Source organism: Aspergillus homomorphus (genome assembly GCF_003184865.1).
Source record: "Aspergillus homomorphus CBS 101889 unplaced genomic scaffold BO97scaffold_1, whole genome shotgun sequence".
Taxonomy (NCBI): Eukaryota; Fungi; Ascomycota; class Eurotiomycetes; order Eurotiales; family Aspergillaceae; genus Aspergillus; species Aspergillus homomorphus.
The window spans coordinates 808,486-832,392 of record NW_020291887.1 but is presented as its reverse complement, the minus strand read 5'-3'; the positions used below and the strand labels follow the sequence as shown (position 1 = coordinate 832,392).

Sequence of the window (23,907 nt, the reverse complement as noted above, 5' to 3'; positions counted from 1 at the left end):
TCTGACCCACAACCATAGCCTGAACTCCGGAATCTCAACAAGTCTATTGAAGGGAATAAATAGCAACTTGAAAGAGTTGGTGTTTCTCGTCCTACATAAAAAGGGACTGGACTGACTATTTACGTCCCCTGTAATCAAAGATGGAACAGAAAAATGCTTAACGCAAGCTTCGTCCCATTGTTCGTTACGACAACCGACACATTAAATTACTTGACTGACTCATTTATGTAAATTGGCGCCCCCCTACCTCATCTCCTAATGCTTAGGGCGACATCTTGAAACATATTGTCGACTCTGAGTGAAGAAGATGCAAGCGATCCTAAATGCGCTGCTATTCTATTCTCCAAACCTTAAAAATAGAATAAGTCGAGCGGTAATCCCACGGGCCATTGCTCCCTTTCGATCAACTCGAGCACGCGGCCAAAGAGCGCGAGCTCCTCTGCGCCACCGGACCGGTCGAAGGCCTCTGCTACCCAGTGCAGGAGGGTCCCCGTGGGAGCGCGCGTAATAGCGGCGGGCGATAGCTTCCAACAGTCCCTGCCATTCTGTCTCGTGTCACGGCGTGCCGTCAGTCTCGTGAGAGGCGCACCGGGGGAGGATTCGGATCCAGGATTCGGATGGTGCAACTGGCTATACGCCGTGATAGTGATGGAGGGGGACCGGAGTTCGCAGGTAAAGAAATGGAAGGGAAGCTATGAACACAAGAAAGGAGGGGCGGGAATTGTTATACCGGACCTATCACTTGCAGAATTGATTTGATGTTTCAAGATCTACACCAACTGTCGGCAGAAAAGTCATTGGCATTTCGATGATTAGTTCCGCTAGACAAATTCGAAACCATAGACAACCGCTTAAGTATGGCACTGCAAAGAGACACCCATTCGCCAACCATCAATATCCGGTCCCAGGTATGAGTGGAGTAGCCGAGCTGAGATGGTCTTTCTGGCCACTTTCCAGCATCTGGCTCCAGAATAATTGAATCAGAGGGCTAGAATCATCCAACACCCGCCACTTCCCCATCCACCGAGTATGTCGAGTGAGTGACGGCAATCAAGTCACGGCCAGTTCTCTCTTCTCTTGGGCTGGATGCGATCACGCTGGAATCATATCAACTGATATTTGGTATATTCACAGCCCAGGTCCCGACAAATGTACCTGTCGGCTGGAATGCCAAGGTTCTAAACATCTCTACCAGGAGATATAACCTGGCAGGGAAATAGACAATAAAGCCCAAGAGAAGGAGTATAATGCTAAGTACGACAATAATGGTTGCAATGCCTTCGCGTATGTGGTGCCTTTTTTGAGGAAGGTTGCCCGCCGCATTGGTTGTTGAGCCCGGCTCCGGTTTTTTCGTTGTCTCGTCCGTCATTTCGGCGATTATAAAGATCAATAATAGAAGACCGAGTGGGAAAGCGGTGGTGTGGAGCGCGGCGATTCTCCACAACAGTTTCTCAGTGCTAGTGGGAAAATGGCAGTTCCAGGCTGCGAGATGAACTCCGCCGAAGAGCGTTCCAGTAAGACTTGCTGCTGCGAGAATCCACGGTCCATCGTAGTTCTCTCCGTCTTCAGTTTTGAAGTAATCCTCAAATCCCGTCCCAAATGCTTTTGCTCTCTTCTTTCTCAACTCTCCCCAGGACTGCTTAGCACGGGATGCACTGGTGGGCGTTCTCTCTTTCTCCAGTATAGCGCCCAACCCATTGCCTCGGTCGGAGACCTGGTAGATAGTGATTGGGACATTGACCCCCTGCGGCTTGTTCCAGGCAAGTGCGTAGATGATGACCGCGCAGAGTGTAAATGCCACGGTCGCGATCTCTAGCTGAGAGACTGCCAGATCCTGTACTGCCCGAGCAATCACCTGGATACAGAGTCACAAGAGCTGGAACACTGCAATCACTCGCATAAATTTGTCAGACTTGGACTTATCGTCGATTTCTGCTTAATCGATACTCGGCAGATGGGGCAGTTTTCGGTGTTCTAGAAGTGCAAAAATGTCTTTTGGTGAAAGAATACGGGGGTAATCTTCCTCCTAGCTGTCAGTTGCAAAATTGCTGTTGGTTGCCTCTGACACACTGATTTGGATGGATTTCTCGGGGTCAATAACCTCACCTGAGATCGCAGTTTCCAACACCGATTCGATGCCCTCAGCTCGTAACGGCTCCGGCCTTGCGGACGACTTGATTTCGGACGGGGGGAAGCTGTCCCCAACATGCGTGATTTTGTCCGGTGAGACTTTCGTCCTCATGGTAAATCCACCCATGATCGCGAACAGCCAATGCTTGTCCTTCCATTCAATCTTGCCGCGCACATCGATGTTTGGTTTGAATTTCTCCTCAAATTGCTGTCGCAACTTTAGCGCGTGCCACAAATCGCCAAGGTGCTTGCCCAGCGGGATTTCCGGGGCCAGAATCGTGGCTAAAAACCACGCGGTCGAGTGCTTCCATTTCGATACCTTCCATGGCGGGATCTTCCAATTCCATCCATTCACCTTCCTGCCCTTCAGGTCATTATCGCGGGGGTAATGCTTTTTTTGCCAGGGGAGGCTAAGGTGCTGGACGGTCCAGGTACAGGCAATAATCGTGAATAGGCAAGACCAAACGATAGTAAGCGTGCCTCGGATTTTTGGGGAGGAGACGTAATTGACTTCAACATCAGTCGGTGGAAGCGTGAGTTTGTATGGAAGGTCTTGATTGCACTCGCAAACGTTGTGATCAGGGAAATAATCAGAAACGTTGAAACAGGCTTCAACGTGGATGACAGTAAGACTCAAGCAGGACAGTCGTGATTGAGCTGAGTTGATTTACTGTTCCCATTAGGAATTTGGGAGTAGTTGTTTGCCTTAAGTAGCAGTGGTTCATGCAAGTTGCAACAGGCTCCTTGAGCTTCAGGCTGCCGTTACAAAGTACCTATTCTCTAGATCTCAAGCCAAACATGGAGTCTTTCACACGAAATGATCGAGGTACGCTAGCTGGCGTGGCAGGCCCGAGCTGAACAAGGCTGTTCAATTCAGTAAATGCACGCCAAGATTTCCTGAGGCAGGATCAGCGAGCAGCGGAGTGGATGCATGGGTTTTCCTTTCCTGTTAAAAGAAGAAGCAATATGCGGGCGGACAAGTAACAGGGAGACAAGAAGACGTCAGCTGCAAGCCCCACCGCAAACAAACACCGAGGTGCAGTACTTTGCGCAGTTCTTAGGGTCTGGACTCGAGTGTCGGGGGGCCGGCAATACATACTACGGTGCCTTTTGCACTCTGACTCATGCGATCGATCGACGGAATTGCCATCGATGTGGCCCGGGAGAGTATTCGTCGATGCGAGTACCCACGACTCCCTGTTTCCCAGCACGGGGAACATGCTCGGGATCTCGTCGAGCAGAGCAACATGGACCCCGAAATGCAAGCTTTTCCTTATCGAGATCACATCAATCCGATTCATCACAGGAATGAATCCTTGACCGGTTCCATTTCTACCTAGACAGTCAATTTGTCGGCCCGCTCCGGAACAAAGTCGCTATTCTTGGAGATTAAGATCGATCGATGTTGAACCGAATGAGCACGGACGTTTCCCCCCCCCCCAAAAGAAAAAGAAAAACAACTTAAAGAGAGGCCAGCATGGCTCATTGTTTTAAGCTGAGTGGTTGCAGTAGCCACTCGCAGGAACCCCACAGGACCCAATTATGCGCAATTGCCGCCCCCAGTTACAATTTGCACAGACCTGATGGTGGCATTCGGTTGGAGTTCCCCGTAGCCCTAAGCTGCACTCGGGGAAATGCATGGATGACAAAATGATATTTGAATCACATATCATTGGGTATGCATCGCAATTTATTGCAGGCGGAATAAGCAAAGATACGGTACAGTAGTGCTAGCGCTGACTTGCTAGCCCACATCGCTCAGGCGGCAAACAGGCATCGGAGATTGGGAACCCTAAGGCGCCCTATGAGTGGTTAGTGGTTCATGCACTTCTACGTCGGGTATGCATACAGGTCAGTTATAAGGATGCCATGACTTGCCCCGACATCTACTCTTCCCCACCCCCTTCCTGGCTCCCCCTCCCTCCCTTCCCCCTCCTCACCGAGTAACAAGCAAAGGTACCTTCCAATCTGCAGCACTCGTCCCTTCACGAATCGGTTCTTACGCTTCATCTCGTTTGGGTTACGAGTCATGTTGAATACTGCTTCGAGTCGAGACTGAGCTCTATGCCTCGCTTAAGATATAGCTCTAAACGGAAATAGCTCTGCGCTAAACTGCACTTGAATGCGACTGCGCATAGGGAGGTAGGGCCGGTCCGCGTTAGTGCACTTTTTATCAAGGCCAATTAGCAGTGAGTGTCCTGTCAATCATGACGTGGAGTCCTGGCGGCCATTTTGGCACTGGAGACGATTCAGAAAACCCAGCGAGCGCATATGTCAGGCTTGGAAAAGCAATACCTTGCCGTTGTTGTTTTGTACCGGGGCTCGGAGGGAGATGGTCTGGAATGATGGCAGGGGTCGGTTTTTTCAGGATATAGGAGATAAGGATGTGTGGGCTACTGGTTGGAAGATGGTTCAGTAGCACGAGGACGAAGGACGAGTGCATCTTCCCCAACAGAAGCGCAACCATGCATAGAATGATGGACAGTTTGGGAGAAATGACCCCAAGCATTGCTACTTACCCGATAGACAGTATCCTCAACCTAGGCCATGAGGAATAACCTCAGATCATTGCAATTCTTGCGATCCGCAAATCTGCATCGGACAGGGACAGAGGGAATCAGGAAGCCCGCAGTCAGATGCAGATGTTGCGATCATACACCAGCTTCATCCCAACACCCAACAGCGTGCCCATTGGAGCACCGATTAAGCAGACCCCGAGACACTATGCGGACTCAATGCGAGAGCCGTCTCGTCTCCACTTACCTCTCTCAACGCTCCTGGCGAAGAAAACACGACTTTTCTAGGCCCGGACTTCTCCGGGGTACAGTTTCCCATGAACACTCTGGCTTCCAGGCATGCTTCTGATCTTAGGCACGGGGACGCTCTCATCGGGACATTGCGTTTCGGGAAATTCCCCACAAGTGCTTGGAAAATCTCATGCCCTTCAAATTACTGATAGCAAATATCGAATATTTTCCAGTTATCTAAAGCATCCAAGTGGATAGATTCATACCTCTCTTGTGACGGAAAGTCAAGCTATAAATAGGGTGGGCAACCGAAAGCCTTGATGATCGACTGCAACGTACTTCAATTATTTTCCCTAATGCTCTTAATCCTCACCCTTCTGACCTTTGATGACTTCACACGAGGGCAAAGGTTTACGCTATTACTGGAGGAGCTTCCGGCATCGGGCTTGAGGCGGTCAAGCTGCTGGTGCAACGAGGAGATGCGATAATGCGAGTCGGCTAGTCGGAGCCAGATCATAGGCATCTGAATGTCCGCGCTGACTGAGGCCAACTATGAAGCTAATTTGATGCCAGAAGAACTAACCAGATAGGGCTTGCAGTTTTGAGACATCTTCATCTGATAGTTGGCGTTGGAGTTCTGTCAAGTTCAAGTAACCACAGCTTCAGCTCACTCCACTCGACTCCACTCCCCTCCAGGCCCAGCTCACGTGCTCACAAGTAATCCTAGAGAGCGATGCAGTGAATGATGAAGGAAGGTGAAAGAAGCCTTCCCTTTTTGGGAGTCGGCCTTGTTTTTCCCTCGATAACACAGCTCAAAGCTCTCGACAGTGAACAGATCTCCAGTTCACTAGCCACTGTCTTCTTACATTCTTCTTGTTCTCATCACCTGCGAACCAAGGCAGTATTGGCAGCCCAATCTGATAGCCGCTATGAATTCTCCAACACAAGTTATCGACCCGGATGGTGAACTCGTGATTGTACTGCGCAATTTCGATAAACCTTTTGCAGAGGAGACGAAATATCTTGGCGTAAATATGGTCGCTCTGGATTCATTGATCGAGAAGTTGGAGAACTGGAGCAGCCCGACAACTAATGTGAATCCAATTGCAGATCTGGCTGGAAAGGCCTATCGCATCCAGGTATCCGCAAAGCATCTAGCGCTCGCCTCATCTTACTTCAAGACTCTGCTAGGTGGTAGCTGGAAGGAAACCACAACTCCCTTCCCATCCGGGTTCATTGAAATCGCTGCGAACGGTTGGGGCATCGACGCACTATTGATTCTTCTCAGGATTGTACATTGTCAAAATTCAGAGATACCCCGAAAGATAAGTCTGGAGATGATCGCCAAGTCACAGTCTTGGCAGACTACTACCAGTGTAAGGAGGCTTTGGGGTTCTTCTCGCAGACATGGATTGCGGAACTAGACCAACAGCTACCGACCACCTATGGTCGGGACTTGATATTATGGCTATGGGTCTCGTGGTTCTTTGGTTTAAGCGAACAGTTCCTCCAACTCATCTCTACGGCAATGTCGACATGCGACCATCAGATTTGCAGCCGCGGGCTACCGATCTCTGGCAAAATTCTTGATGAGAGATCTGGTTTAGAACAGTGAATTTATCTAATTGCATTTCAGATCTCATAAACCAGGGAAGAGAACAGGCCATAGGCAATATAATCGACCGACTTTTCGACTACCGAGCCCAGTTCCTCAGCGGTTCTGCGGGATGCCACTTTGAATGCAGCTCAATCATGTATGGGACACTCAGTAAAGCGATGGAGTCACACCATCTGCTTTCACTGAGGCCCGTGGCTCCTTACCGGAGGTTGGGTCTTCATCAGCTTGTGAAGAATGTGAAGGCCTTCAAATCCCCAGAGTGGTGCACCCGCCCCGCCCCCTACTATCATAATATTCATCAATGCGCCCATTCCTCCTTCGCGTCCCTCTTTGGCGAGCTGAACGGTTGTGTTGCTGGTCTGGAACTATCCAAACTGGCAGGCACACCTCCCAGCCTTGAAGTCTGAGAGCCGCCCGTATCGTCAATACGTTCTCAAAATGCCAAGGTACCAAGAACATTGCTTCTGAGTGGCGTATAGATACCTAAGGGGACCCAAGCAAAGCTTCACCTTTGTTCAAAGAGTCACCAATTGTAGCTAAAGTCCTGTCATTTGCTTTTTACCAAGGTCCACTCTATTATCGTAGTCTCTAACATATTTCAGCGAGCCATGCGCCGCTTAACAGCATGGTGACCCTCTACAGGATGCGAGACAGTAGAGTAGGGGACAGTCTGGAGGCGGAGATGGAGGAATTACTTAACATCTCCAACACCTCCATGTCCTGTGCAGTGTGGAGACAGAATCTAGACATTCTGGCAGTAGATCTATTCAAGATAAGCGTAACATACTATTGATGCACATCATTCAATAAGGAACTGTAGATGAAGGCGATGATGGTCTCGTTGGAGATCTGGTACTGCGCAGATTAGGCTATTTCTATTCGGTCTGCACTGACCGCCTTGATTGTAAGCTGCGGAAGAGAGCTACCACGTGACCTTAGATAACGATAAGGCGATAGAAGATATTTCTAATCTTATCAGAGCTACCCCGCTGCATTTCAGCATCAACATCTCATCGCCACCCAAGCTTCATCAAGATGGATTATGACACTCCTGTATCCATACCGCTCGAAAGCACCGCAGAATCTGTTCCAACGTAAGTAAGGAACCTCAAGCATGACTTTGTGCCATCGATGTCCGCTAATATCTTAATCATCAGGACATTGTGCTATGAATGTGGTGCTCCGCTAGCAGGGGCCACGCTCTGCAACGACTGCATCAAAACCTCTGTCGACATCTCCGCCGGAATTCAACGCGAAGCAACTGTTCACTACTGTCGGGACTGTGAACGATGGCTCTCTCCTCCCGCTACATGGACGGTCGCCGCCCCCGAGTCGCGCGAGTTACTCGCCCTCTGCCTCCGGAAGCTGAAACGTCTGAATAAAGTTCGGGTGATGGATGCATCCTTTATCTGGACCGAGCCGCACTCGCGTCGTATCAAGATAAAGCTCACCGTTCAAGACTCTATCGATAGCAACGATGCCCTCGTCCAGCAGAGCTTCGAGGTCACCTACATCGTCATGTATCTCCAGTGCCCCGACTGCAAAAAGTCCTACACTCACAACCACTGGAGGGCTAGCGTGCAGGTTCGGCAGGCGGTCATGCACAAGCGCACGTTTCTCTACCTCGAGCAACTGATCCTCAAAAACAAAGCACATAACGATACCATTAACATCAAGGAAGCCCGCAATGGCGTCGATTTTTTCTTCGCGCAGCGCAACCACGCCAAAGCGTTCGTCGACTTCCTCCATTCTGTCGTACCTATCGAAGTTACCAAGTCCCAAACCCTGATTTCGGAGAACATTCACACATCCAAGAAGTCGTACAAGTTTAGCTACTCGGTAAAACTGGTACCTGTATGCAAGGATGACCTTGTGGCGTTACCGATCAAGCTCGCCCGGCAGATCGGCAACATCTCACCCTTGGTCCTGTGTCAGCGAGTGGGCACGTCCATCACATTTCTCGACCCTAACACTCTTCAGACCGCCGACCTGCAGCCCAAGATCTACTGGCGCGCTCCGTTCACGCCTCTGGCAGAAGTTCCCAACCTTGTGGAATTTATCGTGCTTGACATCGACCTTACCGGTCAAAGCGGAGGGAAATGGCAGCTCGCCGAGGTCACGGTTGCCAGGGCGTCAGACTTTGGTGGGGACCGGCAATACTTCACAAGATCGCACCTAGGAAGCATTCTCCACCCCGGAGACTCGGTGCTGGGCTACATGATCACCGGATCCAATTTCAACAATCCCGAGTTCGAGGAGCTGGAGCAATCGAAGACCTACGCATCCCGAATTCCGGATGTGGTTCTCGTGAAGAAGCACTATCCCCGACAGCACAAAAAGAACAAGCGCAACTGGAGGCTCAAGCGGATGGCCGTGGGCGAGAGTGATCTTCTGCCCACCGATCACGAGCAGAGCCGCGTTGAGAAGGACCTCGAGTTGTTTCTACGGGATGTGGAGGAGGATGAGGAGTTGCGGGCTACTCTCGCACTGTACAAGAACCAGCGGAAAGATGATGAGATGAGCATCGCTGGAACGGAGATGACGGATGGCGAGGTGCCCAGGATTAACATGGATGAGCTCCTGGATGACTTGGATGGCCTGGAGATTCATGAGAAATAGATGGTCGAATACCTGGCAGATACCCTCATTGAAAATATAGGAACCTTATTTATGCCCCCTCTTTCCCGTGCGTGCTGCTTGCCTTTCTGTTGCTGATAGCTTTCACCGCTGCTCCTTTTCCGGCGCAGTCCTACCAACCCTTCCTTCCCCTCTCAAACTGCTGGACAACCTAAACACGCATTTCATTTGCTTCCGCCAGAATACTCAACTTGTAATGCCAAAACTCCTGCAAATCGAGCTCAATTCTATCTGAAACGACGAAGCCTTTTTGTCGTATCTGGCGAATAGCGCCCAAGACTCTATTCTGTCCATGGCTCTCAAGGACGTGGGTTCCGGCCATCCGCAGAGGAAACAATAAAAGAACCGCCGGGATATCAGTATCCGAGAGAAGGGTTTGAGACAAATCCAAAATTGCGGCGACATGTTTGTCGACTTCACTCTGAGTAAGTTGAGGGATCATCCTTGCCATCCAGCATGGATAATAGGCAAAGTTTCCGCAATGATATAGAAGCAGGGCATGATAAATGATGATAGCCAATTTGGTAAATGGCCCCATCGGTAATTCTTCTGACTGACTTTCTGCTTGCCAATCGAGAAACCTTTCTTTGATCTCGAGTCCTTCATGCGCAAGAGCGTCTAATCTGGGATCAAGGGCTCTCAATTCTTGAGGGATGCTTTCAATCTCGTCGAATAGCCTATGATTATTAGCTGCATGTATTAATCCAGGTAGTAAAATTGACTTGCCTGTTCGCAAAGTTGGAAGTCTGTATCATAAGCATGAGGATTTTCTTCGTGGAATTTGGCCAGTTCTCTCGCGTCGAACTCAACATATATTTGTCTGGATCAGGGGTGATGCTGTCACCAAACAGAATGGCTCTATTGGTTTCGAGAATCCAATACGCATCAACCAAACTCCGCGTGGATAATGAAAGCAGTCTTTTAGGCTCCAATAGGAGTAGTACAATAGGAGTAGTATTCTGGCTGTACCGAAAACCATGTGGTTTGCGAACGAGATACCTGAATTCTCAGCCATAAGCTGTGCGAACGGTTAGTCAATTATCTTCGGCTGGTATGGATGCAACATACCTCAAAAAGACCATGGAGAAATGTGCACCAGAATATGTCCTCTCTAAAGACTGGACTTTCCGTCGAAATCGCCGAGTGCAGATTTTGTAATGACCTACCGCAAGCCCGGAAAGCAATCTGCCTAGGAGACCCCAGCTCGCCAAACGACCTGACAGAGCCTCTCCTACCGGCATCCAAGGCTCCGATTGCGATAGCAATGTCTGAAAGCAGAGGGTATTGACCAATGATTGTCACTATATCTGCATTTGCGGTAGCGAATCCCTTACTAAAGTGGCATCGTCGAAGAAAGGATGCGAAGTGGTCTATGTATAGGGCATCATCGTGCTTCCGCACTTGCATGGGAATTGTACACGGCCACACTTGCTTCGAAACATAGACAAATTTCAGGTGTTTTTGTTCGAGCTGCTGCGGCGTACAGGTCTTTTTTGTTCTGACACATCTTTCGCAGGGGTGCCCTCCGTCACACTGGATATTGTGTAAGTTTGACTCATCTCTTGGGACGGTTGCTCGAACCTTCACCCGCCGATTTGCACAAGGCTGACAGCGTGTTGTGCTTTTGCGCTTGTCTAGAGGCCCAACTGGTCGTCTGATACCTTCGCCTGGTCGCATACATGTTTCTTTCCTCATGATGTAAATGATGACAGATTATCCAACTGTTGAAGAAGAGCTGCAGTTGTCAGATCTGGGCTGGGTGACGGGGCCCCCGGGCCGTCATGTGACCCTCTACGCCTGCTCGGCCGCCTGCAGTGGAGCGTAGTGGGGTAACTTAAAGTAATTCTCGGCTCATCTCTAGCATTTCCTTCAAGCCTCCAATCTACATAAATCCGATTTTCGATATATTATAAATTTCGTAGATCTCCTGAATTACCATAAGCGAATTACCATAAGCATTCGGTTTTCACAAACTCCCATTCTTCCTCTTCTTGCTTTGATTTAAACTATACATCAAGGGTCAAAAACCAAAAAGGAAAAAATAACAAAAAAAAAAAAAATCATGTGAGACCAACAGAAAGATAGTTCACCTCGCATACAAAAAGTAGATATGTATGCTGTGAAGAAGCAGCACATTGATGGTAAGCAGGGAAAAAGGCTGAGCCTGGCCCGGCTGGGGCAACTGTTAAATCCCCTTCACCCTAGACGTTTCGGCGCGAATGTCTCAACTGGAATCCATAACGTAGAACAGTTTAGGCTTTGATGTTGAAATATTCCGTGATAACCCTGGTACGCAACTCAGGGTAAAAGTAGTCGTATCCCACCATGATATTGCAGTTGCTCACGTAGACTGTGACCGGATAAACCCCCTGGTACAAGATATCCCACTGACGAGATGTGGTGTTAGCTTCAGTACTATATCTGTATTGAAGTTGAATCCGAAACAGGCTACTTACGGTTGCCACAAGGCCCTCATTGAATTGTCGCCGGACCAGTCCGCCAAAAACAGCGTTATTGGTGACTAGTATGTCTTCCGGGAACAAGGGAAAATTCGAGTTGACGAATCCTTGCCATATAGTTGGCTTGGTGGAGTTGTGGTTATAGGTGGTCAAAGTATTGTCCACCAGGCCATCGTTGGTAGAATTGGTGTAGTTGAAGAAAGACGAGGCCAGGCTACCTTCGAAGGCTTCATCAGCCCGAACATAATTCTGGGATGGCGAGTTGTAGATGTAGCCATTCGTGATGTGTGACAGGTTTTGATTCCTGTTGCTTGGTTAATTCGACAACTAACATAGGGCAGGCATCAGGAATTGTCGCCTACCACTTGTGCTGGATGAAACTGGCCTGGTACTCGGCCTTGATGATAGGTGGATCTGGCTGTTGAAATCCAGCAGAGAATTCATTCATCGAGGAAGGGAATGGGCGGCAACTTGAAGCCCTCACTGGCAGGGTGCCAGCGGCAAGCAAGACGAAGAATGTTTGAAAGAAGCGCATGATTCGATAGTGAAATAATGACTGCTGAAGGTAAATTATGCTTGGGAAAGAAGATGGTGTATCTGTGAAGTCTATTTCCTGGGACTATCGACCTCTTTATAGTTCTACAAAGCACAGATGGGCATGTATGCGAGGACTGTCTACCTCCAGAAACCGAGCTCGCATCTGCTCCGAGAGCGCCCAATAGGTACTGTTTTGGGAAAGCAGGACTTAGGCAACAGGTTTTCAATAAGAACTAACATGTGGTCAGAGTCATTGATTCTCGATTCTAGCCTAACCGAGTGTAGGGCTATCAGTGCGTTCAATTATTGCCTAAACTGGTTGTGTTCCCGGCCGGTTCGATGGAGACGCCGCCTCTTTGGGTGGGTGGGAAGCTTTCCAGTAGCAAATAAGACCTAGACCCGCGCAAAAGTCCTCTCTTGTAGCTGTAAGAGCTAGCATTGAATCTCAGGTTCATGGATGCATAGAATTGCCTGGAACCTGCTTAGTGGAATCGGATCTAAATCGGATCTACCGTACATACAACTTTCCTAGGGTGGGGCCGTTCAAGAGCCGGGCTATGCACAGGAAACCAATTAGAACGAAACGCGCTCGAATAGTTCCTAAAGCAGTCTAGTGCTTGTCCCGCCGCCGCGCGCTGCGGGTCACCAACGAGCCAATCACAGTATATCATACTTGTTCCAGCATCTTAAGCTCTCACTAAGAGCATGGTTGAATTGGGAAGCAAAGATAGGGGAAATTTTGTCAATTGATTCGAGCTACTCGGAAAAGAAGATGCCAATCAGCTGAGCTATAGAGCAGATGAACAGCAAACAAGTAGGAATTCGAATCACAAGCATCTAGACGTAGAATATCTGACTGTAGGACTAAAGAAGGGCTGTACTGTACATATAAACATTACCTTGTTGGGGACTGGGGGTCTACGGTTATGCATCCCACCGGGTATAATGTGCAGGAAGCACTACCTCTCGTATTTTGTCTATAATCTAAAGAATTGTATCTCTTTAAATCTTATCTTCTATTGCGCACTGCGAGCTAAGGCGAGAAGTTGAACTCCCACCAAGGATGAGCTTTGTGAAGCCAAGAATGTGGGGAGGATCAGCTATGGCATGGTACACCGTGTCCAAGCCGTGTTACAGCCAGCTGGTAGCGCTAAGAGACTGCATTGAGACATGTCTATACGTTGATACAGGTTAGACTCTCATGACAATCTCCTTTTTGGCTTTCCTGGCTATCACAGGCACCTGGACCCAGAAGACCTCCTCACCTTCAAGACATGTCGTCAAGACTGATCCTCACGCTCATCACAGTTACCGAGTTTGGGGGAATCAAGTCACTTATATATGACGCGTTGGAGTAGGCTTTCGGTTTGCCGCATTTTATAGCTAGGCCATGCAGCAAAAATCTCCTGTGCTATGGGACTGTTCAGGAGTGTGGAAATGATATTCTTCGTTATAGATGGTTCATAGCAGGCCGAGGGTGTTAGTAGCCTGAGGTTGCAAGCGGGTTGCGCACAGTTACAGTTAATTATATACTAATTATAACTTAATAATTATCCTTTATACTAATAAAGATATAGTATAATAGTTTAAAACTATTTTAACTTCTTTATATCTTGATTAGAGCTTGTATACTATAAGTTTAGTATAGATTTAAATTTATTTCTAAATAGTTCTAAAATTAAGAAATTTCTATAACTATTTTATACTTATTACTACCTCTTTAGTTTTATAAAATAATAAAATAGTAGTATTAACTTTTTAATTATTTATTTTTCTTTTTATTTTTTTAATAATATCTTATATTTTTTCTTATCTCTTATTTTTTTTTTTTTATTTTTTTTCTTTTTTTTCTTCTTTCTTTTTTTTTTTTTTTTTTTTTTTTTTTTTTTTTTTTTTTTTTTTTTTTTTTTCTTTTTTTTAATTTTCTACTATTTACTATTTACTATTTATTACTTATTTTTTTATTCTTATTTTTATTATTTTTATTATTTTTATTATTATTCTTTATCTTCTTTTATATTATACTAAGTTAAAATTATTTTAAATTTTATTAAATCTAACTAGTAAGTTCTCCTAACTTCAGAAATAAAAATAAACTAAGATTTAATACTTTTAAATCTAGTTTAACTAAAAACTAATATATCTGAGTATATAAATATTAAAAATAATTTCTAAAGTAAAATCTTAAATTCTGTTAATTATTTATAAATAATCTTTTATAATTAATACTAGGATAGGTAATAATAAGAAAAATATAGAAAAAATACTTTTTATTAATAATTATATATTATTAAAATTAAGAATAAAAAAAAAAAAACTTATAATATATATTAAGATTTAGAAAATAAAAAAATTTTAAATTATAATTATAATCTAATTTTATTATTCTATACTAATATAAATTCTAGAATAATTATTTAAAATATTATATTAAAAATTAAAAATATAAAATAGATTTAGAAATAGTATAAAAATATTTTACTATTAAAAAAACTAGTAAATAATATAAATATAATAAATTATTAAATATTAATATATTAGATTAGATAATAATAAATTATCTTACTAAATAACTATACTAAATAAAAAAAAATCTTAAATTAAATAAAGAAATTTTTTTTAAAAAAACTATTTTTATAAAGATATAGATAAAATCCTTTAGAAAATTAAAAATATTATCTAATAAATATATATACTAAATATCTTCTAAAAAAAATCAGAGATAGTAATTATATTTAAAACTAAAAAACTTATAAATAATATATTTAAAAATAGAATAATTCTAGAATCTATACTAATATATATAAAAAGATTCCTGTAGATCTATAAATATTTAAAAAAAAATATTAATCTAGAAGTAAGATTTATAATTATATTCTAAAAATAATCTATATTTAATTAATATATATCTACTTTTTAAATATTCTTAAAAAGTAAAAAAATAAAGCTTAAAAAATAAATATTAATTAATTTTTAAAAAAAAAATCTTCTCCAGGAATAAAAAATTTTATTATTATTTTATTAAAAATAATACTAGATAATAATAATTATATCTAAAAATATAAATCTAAGAAATTATAAATACTTCTAAACAGGATTTAATTATTAAAATTAAGCTAAAACTTAATTATTTTTAATAATAAAAATCTATATTAGTAGATAATTTATATTAATTAAATCTTATATTTTATAAAATTAAAAATAATCTAAAAAATTAATTTTTTATATAATTTAGAAAATCTGTAAGATTCAGAAAATCTATAAAATTTAAAAATTTAATTAACTCTAGATTTTAGATAGAATATCTTTAATAAAATCTTTATTAATAATTAATACTAAGATCTTATAGATTTTAAAATATTTATTAAATATAGTTAAAAGATAAATCTTATTAAAGTTATAAAGAATAATATTATAAAACTAAAAAAATAATAGAAATAATTTAATAATACTAAATTTTAATAAAAGAATTATAAAAAAATTTATAAAAAATTTATTATTTCTAATCTAGAATTTCTATAAATTCCTAATATAATATAATCTACAGAACTAAAATAATAATAATTAATAATTATATAAATAATTCTAGAAATTATAATATAAGATAAAATAAAAAATATATTATTGATAAATATTATTAGTTTAAGAAAAACTTAAATAAGTATAAATATTATACTTATAGTAAATTTATATAGACTCTTAGTATTAGAGTAGCTTAACCTGACTGTTATACCTTAACCTTAACCTGACCATAATCTAGTGGTTAGGTTAAGGTATAAAAAGTAATTTAACTATATAATTAAGATTAGATTAAGGTATAACTATTATTTTAATTATTTATATTTATTAATTAGAAAGATTAGGTATAGTAGATAGATTATTAACTATAGATTAATTAATAATATATATATCTCTTTTATATAGATAATATATAAAGTATAATATATTTTTAATTATAGTATAGTTATATTTTTTATATTTAGTTTATTTATTTTTTCTATTTTATTTATTTTATTTTTTTTTATTTATTTTACTTATTTCTTCTAAGAAATATACTATACTTTAAAAAAGATCTTTACAGAACTTAGTATAAAAAAAATAGTATCTAATATAAGATATATATATTAATTATTTTTTATATTATCCAGAATAGTAATTATAATAATATAAAAATTATAAGAAATAAGTCTCTATCTAAGAATATATAATATTTATAAATTTAGATAAGGTTATTTTTTTTATTTTTAATAATAATCTATTTTCTAGATTATTTTTTAGATTATCTATATTCTTATTTTTACTAATATAAAAAATAATAATTATCTTATTCTTTTTTTAATTCTTAAATATAAAGATAATTAAGTCTAGATTAAGATTCTTAAGAATATTCTAGTACTCTTTATTTATAATAAAATACTTAATATATATCTAAAGTATAACTATTTTAATTATATTAAGTTAAAAGTAATTCTAGTAATAATAATAAATATCTTAAGAATTATTAAATAAATATTTAATACTAATACTATTAGTTATAATAAATAAAAAATCTCTAGTTATCTAGTAAAGAATAGAAAACTAATTATAATAGGATTTCTAGTAAATAAAAATATTAGTATATTCTATAATATCTAGAATAATATTAGTTAAATTAAAAATAAGTTAATAAGTTATATATCTTTAATATCTAAGTATATCTTAAGTTTCTTAAATATCTTTATTATAGGTAAAAACCTCTGGTATTTAGAGATATTATAAAAAGCTTTATCTAGATCTAAAAATAATCTAGAGATAATAAATAATATATTAATAACTAGATTCTGATTATAATAAAAATAAAATATTTTTTTAAAAATAGTCTAGTATTTATTATATTAATTAATATTATTATTAAATTATATGTTTTTTTTAAATTTCTTGAGCTTAGATATTAGGTTAAGAATTATTATAATTATATAGATATAATTTTTTATTTAATAAATATAATAATAATATTTCTATAATTTTTAATATATATTCTGTAAGTTTTTAAGAATCTTTTTTTTTAGAATATTTGTTTTCTTACTAGTCAGTTAATAAAGTAATCTAAATAATTAAAAAAATTATTATAGATATTATAAATCTTATAAATAATAAATCTACTATTCTTAGATAAATAAAATATAAAAAGAAAAAATAAATATAAAAACTTAAGAAAATACTTTATTTACTTTTATTTAATTAAAGTTAGTTAAAAATAATTAATATTAGTATAATTATAGTACTAAATAAAGTTTTTAATTACTTAATGAAGATTAAATACCTAGTAAATTATAAAATAAGTTAAATTCTAGTAGATTTTATAATCCAGAAGAAAATAATAAACTAAACTAAATTTAAATTATTAGATAAACTAGAACTTTTTATAATATTAAGAGTTTATATTTATAAATTATATAATTTTCTAAATTTATAATTAAGAATTAGTATAATATATTATTATAAAAAGAAGACCTCTAGGAACTATTTATAAAAGATTTTTATAAATAATTTTTAGAATATATTTTTTTAAAAGTTCTTAAAATACTGGAAGAGATTTTAAAATTTTTATTATTATTATTCTAAATATATTTAATAATATTATTTAAAGTCTTAATCTAAAGTTTCTGTAGAAAAGTATTAACTATAAACTAAATTATATAAATAAAATAAGAAATATAATATTAATTTTAAAGGATCTTTATAAGATTAGAGTTAATAAAAATATTATAAAACTAGATATTCTAGTTAAATTAAGTTTAGAGTTCTAATAAAATTAAATTAAATATTAAACTATTATTACTAATATTATTAGTTATTATATTTAATAACTAGTAGAATAGATTATACTTATATAAAATTAATAAAATAATTATAACTAGATTTTTATTAGTATAAAATCTAGATACTAGTTAAAAATCTAGTAAAATCTTATAGTAATCTATATTTTTTATTAAAAAATATTTAGTTAAAATAAAAAATATTTTTTAATTAAAGCTGGTCTAGTAGTTAACTATAATTAATATTTATTTAATATCTAGAAACTTTAATAATAACTTTATATATATTTCTTTAGATAATTTTAATAGATATTCTTTAATTTATACTTAATTAAGAGGACTTAGTTTTTAATAAAAAAATAAAATAGTAAAATTAATTATTTATTTAAATTATATATACTTAATAGTCTAGAATAATAGGTAATAGATAATTATAAAATATAAAACTTAATTTTAAAAATCCTATTTATTATAAGTAGTAAAGATCTAGAGATAAAAAATAATTAATATAAGTTTATTTTAAGAAAATAAATAAATATCTATAATAATTTTTTATTTAATATCTAACTAATTATTTGTTTAGATATAACTAAAGATAATTTTTTTTATAATTTTTATAAAAATAATAATTTATAAAACTAGTTCCTGAATTTTTAATTTCTAGATATTATAAAATATAAAAATATATAAAATAATAAATATAAAAAGTTTTATTAGAAAATAATATATCTTTTTAAAAACTCTTCTATAATATTAATAATTTTTCTTAATTAAAATAAAATAGTAGTTTTTAAGTTTATAAATAAATTTTAAAAAAGAATATCTCCTGCTATTAATTATAGAAGATAAAGAGTTTTTTTTATAAAATTAGATATAAAATAATTTTCTGATTTTTTATAATATATATAATCTCAAGATTTAGAAAAGAAGTAAAGATCTAATCTAAGTAATTTATTTTAATTTAAGATTTATTATTATTTATAAAGATTTAAGAAATAGAAGAAAAAGGCTTAATAATATTTTCTAAAAATAAATTAAATAATTATAACTAATTTATAATACTAGAAAGATTCTATAAATAGTAGATTAATAAAAAAAAATAAAAAAACTTTATAAAAATAATATTATTTAGTTTAAAGATATATTTATATATAAATATAATTTATTATATTTCTTTTTTTAGCTTAATCTATCTACTATACTTATTATTATTAATAAGTATAATAAATAGAAAACTATATTTAAAGTCTAGAATTATTAAATATTTTCTTTTTCTAAATAACTTAAATATTTAATTATTTAGAGTTATATTTAGAATTAAGACTTAAATAATTTCTTCTTCTATTATAAATCTAAAATCTAAATATACTATTTTATTAAGATATAGATTATATCTTAATAGATATTCTACTACTTATATTTTAATTCCTAGAAATCTTATAATCTTAATATATTTAATTCTTTCTAGAGATTAAAATATAGATATTAAATAAAAATAATAAATTTAAATAAAAAAAATATTTATATAAAAAAGATTTAAAAAAGATTTTTATAGAATCTATTATTAGAAGTATAGTATAGTATCTAATATTTAGATTAGATAATTATAAATAATATAATTACTAAGATAAATTAATTATATAATATAATATAGATAATCTTTAATCTAATATATAGATAATTAAAACTTTTTTAAATAAAAAATAAAAAAATAATAAACTTATTAATTTTATTTAAAAAGACTTAATAGTAGTTTAAAGATACTATACTAGTTTTTAACTATTATTTTAATAATAAAAATATAGTATTCTTTATATAATCTATTAGATCTCTAGTATATAACCTAAATTAAATTATAATTATATATATTCTTTTTATATTTTATACTATAAAAGTATTAATATTATAAAAAATTAAATTATATTAATACTACCAGAATTTCCCTATTATTTTTTATAAATAGAGAGAAAGAAGATATTACTATATTTTTTAATTATTTTTTTTTATTTTAGAAAACTTATTTTTATATATTTTTAGGTGATAGTTAGAATAATTAAGTTAATTCTTATTTAATCTAGGTATATCTTAATTATACTAAAGTTAAAAAAAGTATAATAGATAGGTCTTAGTACTAAGAATAGTTAAGATAATTAATTATTCTATTTTTAGTTATACTATAGTTAGGTATAAAAATTTCTTTAACCTGATTATTAACCTGCAGTTAGGTATAAAAGTTTCTATTAACCTGACCTGACCTGGCTGTTAGCCACTCTACTTAGTATTAATTAAATATAACTAATTTTTTAAAAACAAATATATAAAATAGTAATACTACTAAAAAATAAGTAATTAAAATATAATATATCTTTTTATAAACTAATACTTCTTATTATTCTAGTATATTTATTTAATTAATAAACTAAAAAAATCTTAATAATAATAACTACTCTTTTAATATATATTTATTATAATAATAAATATAGTTATAATAATAATAAAATTATTAATAAACTTATTACTAAATATCTAATTTTTAGTAAATAAAAATATATAAATATTAAGTATATAATTATAATTTCTATATTAATAATTCTTAAGACTAGATATAATTATTTAGTTATAAATATATAATATAAGAAAATATATTCTACTAATAAAAATTATCTAATAAATTAAAAATATTTTAAATAAAAGAAAAATCTAGTTAAATTTATTAATTTAATAATAATTAATAAAATCTATAATATTAGAAATATATTATTAAATATTAACTTTTTTCTATTAAAATTAAAAACTGAATTTTATATTTTTATAATAATAATATTATTTTTTAATTTATATAATAGTAATTTTATAAGTTATTTTTAATATTTATTATATAAAAATCCTCTTCTAAGAGGATTAAAAGCAGATAATCTAATAAATTATAATAATAATATTTAAATTAGCCAGGATTTTTTATATAAATATATTCTAAATCTTAAGATTAATAAATTTATAATAAATAATTAATTTTATAAATTATTATTTTAGTTAATAGTTTACTAAATTCTAGTATTAACTATTTCTTTTAAGAGTATATAAATAATTAGAGTTAATATTTTATCTACTAAGTAAATAATTTACTATATTAAATTTAATAAAAAAAAATTATATATTAATTATTCTAGGATAAAAATAAAAAAATAATATATAAAAATAATAAAATCCAGCTAATATTTATTTTAAATAAAAAATAGAAAAACTTTATAAATTAATTCTTAGCTTATTATAGCTAAAAATAGTAGTCTTAAAAAAAATAATAAAAATAAATAATATTTTTTATATTTTATAATACTTCTAATAGGACAAGATTTCTCAGAAATAGTTATATATATTTAAATAAAAAAATAAAAAAATTATTAAAAATAATAAATAAATCTTTATCTTCTATTAGTAAGTACTTTCTCTAGATAATACTAATATTATCTATAAATTAATAGATCTACTTAGAGACTTATCTAAAGTCTAATTACTTATTATAAATCTTAAAAACTAGATATTAATTAATAAAAAAAATACTAATCTAGTATTTTTAATTTATAGAAAAAATATATTTTTATATTTTCTTAAAATTTACTGATTTTAATTATAAGATTCTATATAAGAAAATATCTAGTAATAAATATAATAAAATTATTTACTAATTTATATATAAATAAGATTTATATATAATTTTAATACTAAGTTATTAACTAAATTTTTTTAATCTAAATTTTTAATAGTATTACTATATTATCTATCTGTTTTCTATTATTATATATTTTATAATTAAAAAATAAATAATAAACAAGATTCTTAAAGTAGAATAAACTTATATAATAATTATCTATAATTATAAAATACCTGAAATTTTCTAAATTATTTTTAATAATTAGACTATAAAAAAGACTTTTCTAAATCTAATAATTAAACTCTTATTATATTTTATAGTAATTATTAATTTATTATTAGATATTATAAAAATCTAGTAATAAATAATCTAAAATAAAAAACTAAAATATTTTATAAATAATAAATATACTAAAAAAAAATTACTAGAATCTAAATATATTTATAGAAATTTTAATCTAATAAATTAAAAAATAAAATACTCTAAAACCTATTCTGAAAAAAAAATATCTAATAAAAAAAATATTAAGAAAAAAAAATTAAAAGACTACTATAATAAAACTTATTAAAAAAAATTAATATAATAAAAATTATAATAAATATAATAAATATTATAATAAATATTATTATAAATAATACAGTAAATTTTATAAAGATCTAAAAAATATTATTTCTTAAAAATAATCTATATTAATTAAATATAGATAATACCTTAAGATTTTCTTTTTTATAATCTAAATTTATAAAATTAAAAACTAGTCTAAATTATATATAATAATATATAATATATAATATATAATATTAATATAATTAATATATTTATATAATTCTTATTATAGTCTTTTTCTCCTATTAAAAGAAAATTTTAAAATTTAATTATTAATTTTATTTTTTTTATTATAACTTTAACATAGCTTTAGAAATATAAAGAAAAAAAATGAATTATTAAATATTATTTAATTCTTTTAATAATATATCTTTCTTTTATTTTATAGAATTTAAGATAACTTAATTATTAACTTTAATTATTTTCTAAACTCTTAAAAAAATAAAAATCAGTTATTATTAAATATTATTTATTAAAATAACTTATAATATTTAAAATATACAAAATTAATTTATTATTTTTTATTTTTATTTAATCTTTAATATAATTAATAATCTAGTAAAAAATCTACTTAAAAATAATTATATAAATAATAAATCTAAAAAAAATAAAAACTAGAATTTTAAATCTATAAAAAATTAATATAATTTATATTTTATTTTTAGCTTATATTATAATCTTTTTAATCTAGATTATTTATATTTATATAATTTATTTCTTAATCTTTTTAAACTAAACTAATTTCCATAATAAACTATAACTAAACTATTTTAAAAAGATTAGAAAAAACAGAAATAAGTAATTCTAGAAATAATATATAATTATCTAATATTTCTTAGCTAATTTCTATAATACTAGAATTAATTAACTTTATATCTAATTATATTTCTATAATTAATACTAAGTTAAATAATAACTTAAAATTTTAAAATAGTTAGATACTAGAATATTTTTTATTAACTTTATTAATATATTTTAATAAAATATTTAATTATATTAATCTTATTTTATTTAATTATAATTTATACTATTTATTAATAATTCTAATATATTCAGATATATTATTTTTATTCTTAATTATACAGTAAATAGAAGAATTTAAATTTAAAAAAAAAGTTTTTAAAATAATAAAAATCTTAATATAACTTTTAGATATTATAATTTAGATTATTTTAATAAGATATATTTAATAATAATTTATAATAGAGTTAAATAATTCTTAAGTATTATAATTAATTAAAAAAAATTTTTTTAATATAAATTTATTTAATCTAGTATATATAAAGATAATATAATAGATTTATATATAATATAAGTTATAAAAATATTATTTTTTAATATATATAAAAAAATATTTTTATAATTAATTAACTAATCTTTTATTAAAGCAGTATTAATATATCTTTAAAAATAATAATTTTATAGAATTTTATACTATACTAAACTTAATATATAATATCTACTAGATAAAATTAATATTCTATTAAATTTTTAAAGTATATTTACTTAATTTCTATATCAAGTTAAATCAGAACTAATTAAAATATAAGATATCTTATAAATTTATTTATCTAAATAAAATTAATAAAACTTTATAAATTATATATTATAGTTTATAACCAGAGTTTATTTAATAAAATAATACTATTATACTAAGAAAAAAAAATCTATATTAAATAAATAAAACTAAGAATTTTTATTACAGAATTAGAATATATTATAT

At 32.8% G+C, this 23,907-nt stretch overlaps 5 protein-coding genes across 5 annotated transcripts; 2 read left to right on the top strand and 3 right to left on the bottom strand.

Moving 5' to 3' along the window:
- Positions 1-350: 350 nt before the first annotated feature.
- On the bottom strand, positions 351-3,350 carry BO97DRAFT_447816 (uncharacterized protein; the record flags this gene model as incomplete). The annotated part of the gene is made up of 6 exons (XM_025698807.1): positions 351-692; positions 1,193-1,855; positions 2,102-2,739; positions 2,802-2,886; positions 2,945-2,994; positions 3,230-3,350. 6 exons carry the CDS (start codon positions 3,348-3,350, stop codon positions 351-353), a joined length of 1,899 nt encoding a protein of 632 aa, XP_025556577.1.
- Positions 3,351-5,806: 2,456 nt separating this feature from the next.
- BO97DRAFT_430430 (uncharacterized protein) lies at positions 5,807-6,902 on the top strand (the record flags this gene model as incomplete). Its single annotated transcript, XM_025697436.1, has 3 exons — positions 5,807-6,176; positions 6,227-6,478; positions 6,514-6,902. 3 exons carry the CDS (start codon positions 5,807-5,809, stop codon positions 6,900-6,902), a joined length of 1,011 nt encoding a protein of 336 aa, XP_025556576.1.
- A 613-nt stretch (positions 6,903-7,515) lies between these two features.
- Positions 7,516-9,237, top strand: BO97DRAFT_359227 (60S ribosomal export protein NMD3). The gene is made up of 2 exons (XM_025692308.1): positions 7,516-7,589; positions 7,653-9,237. The coding sequence occupies exons 1-2, from the start codon at positions 7,531-7,533 to the stop codon at positions 9,112-9,114; spliced, it is 1,521 nt and encodes a 506-aa protein (XP_025556575.1). The 5' UTR covers positions 7,516-7,530; the 3' UTR covers positions 9,115-9,237.
- On the bottom strand, positions 9,199-10,516 carry BO97DRAFT_6248 (uncharacterized protein). The gene is made up of 3 exons (XM_025700948.1): positions 10,201-10,516; positions 9,859-10,131; positions 9,199-9,809 (listed from the first exon to the last, which is right to left on the bottom strand). The coding sequence occupies exons 1-3, from the start codon at positions 10,371-10,373 to the stop codon at positions 9,284-9,286; spliced, it is 972 nt and encodes a 323-aa protein (XP_025556574.1). The 5' UTR covers positions 10,374-10,516; the 3' UTR covers positions 9,199-9,283.
- Positions 10,517-11,206: 690 nt separating this feature from the next.
- On the bottom strand, positions 11,207-12,168 carry BO97DRAFT_380818 (uncharacterized protein). The gene is made up of 3 exons (XM_025693222.1): positions 11,954-12,168; positions 11,589-11,895; positions 11,207-11,519 (listed from the first exon to the last, which is right to left on the bottom strand). The coding sequence occupies exons 1-3, from the start codon at positions 12,124-12,126 to the stop codon at positions 11,385-11,387; spliced, it is 615 nt and encodes a 204-aa protein (XP_025556573.1). The 5' UTR covers positions 12,127-12,168; the 3' UTR covers positions 11,207-11,384.
- Between the last annotated feature and the right edge of the window lie 11,739 nt (positions 12,169-23,907).

Coding starts and splice junctions, on each gene's coding strand:
- BO97DRAFT_380818 (XM_025693222.1), bottom strand. CDS start 12,126: ATGCGCTTCTTTCAAACATTCTTCGTCTTGCTTGCCGCTGGCACCCTG. Junction 11,896..11,953: donor AGTTTCATCCAGCACAAGTG/GTAGGCGACAAT, acceptor ACCAAGCAACAG/GAATCAAAACCTGTCACACA. Junction 11,520..11,588: donor ATGAGGGCCTTGTGGCAACC/GTAAGTAGCCTG, acceptor ACATCTCGTCAG/TGGGATATCTTGTACCAGGG.
- BO97DRAFT_359227 (XM_025692308.1), top strand. CDS start 7,531: ATGGATTATGACACTCCTGTATCCATACCGCTCGAAAGCACCGCAGAA. Junction 7,590..7,652: donor ACCGCAGAATCTGTTCCAAC/GTAAGTAAGGAA, acceptor CTTAATCATCAG/GACATTGTGCTATGAATGTG.
- BO97DRAFT_6248 (XM_025700948.1), bottom strand. CDS start 10,373: ATGCCGGTAGGAGAGGCTCTGTCAGGTCGTTTGGCGAGCTGGGGTCTC. Junction 10,132..10,200: donor TTCTCCATGGTCTTTTTGAG/GTATGTTGCATC, acceptor CTGAGAATTCAG/GTATCTCGTTCGCAAACCAC. Junction 9,810..9,858: donor ACTTCCAACTTTGCGAACAG/GCAAGTCAATTT, acceptor TAATAATCATAG/GCTATTCGACGAGATTGAAA.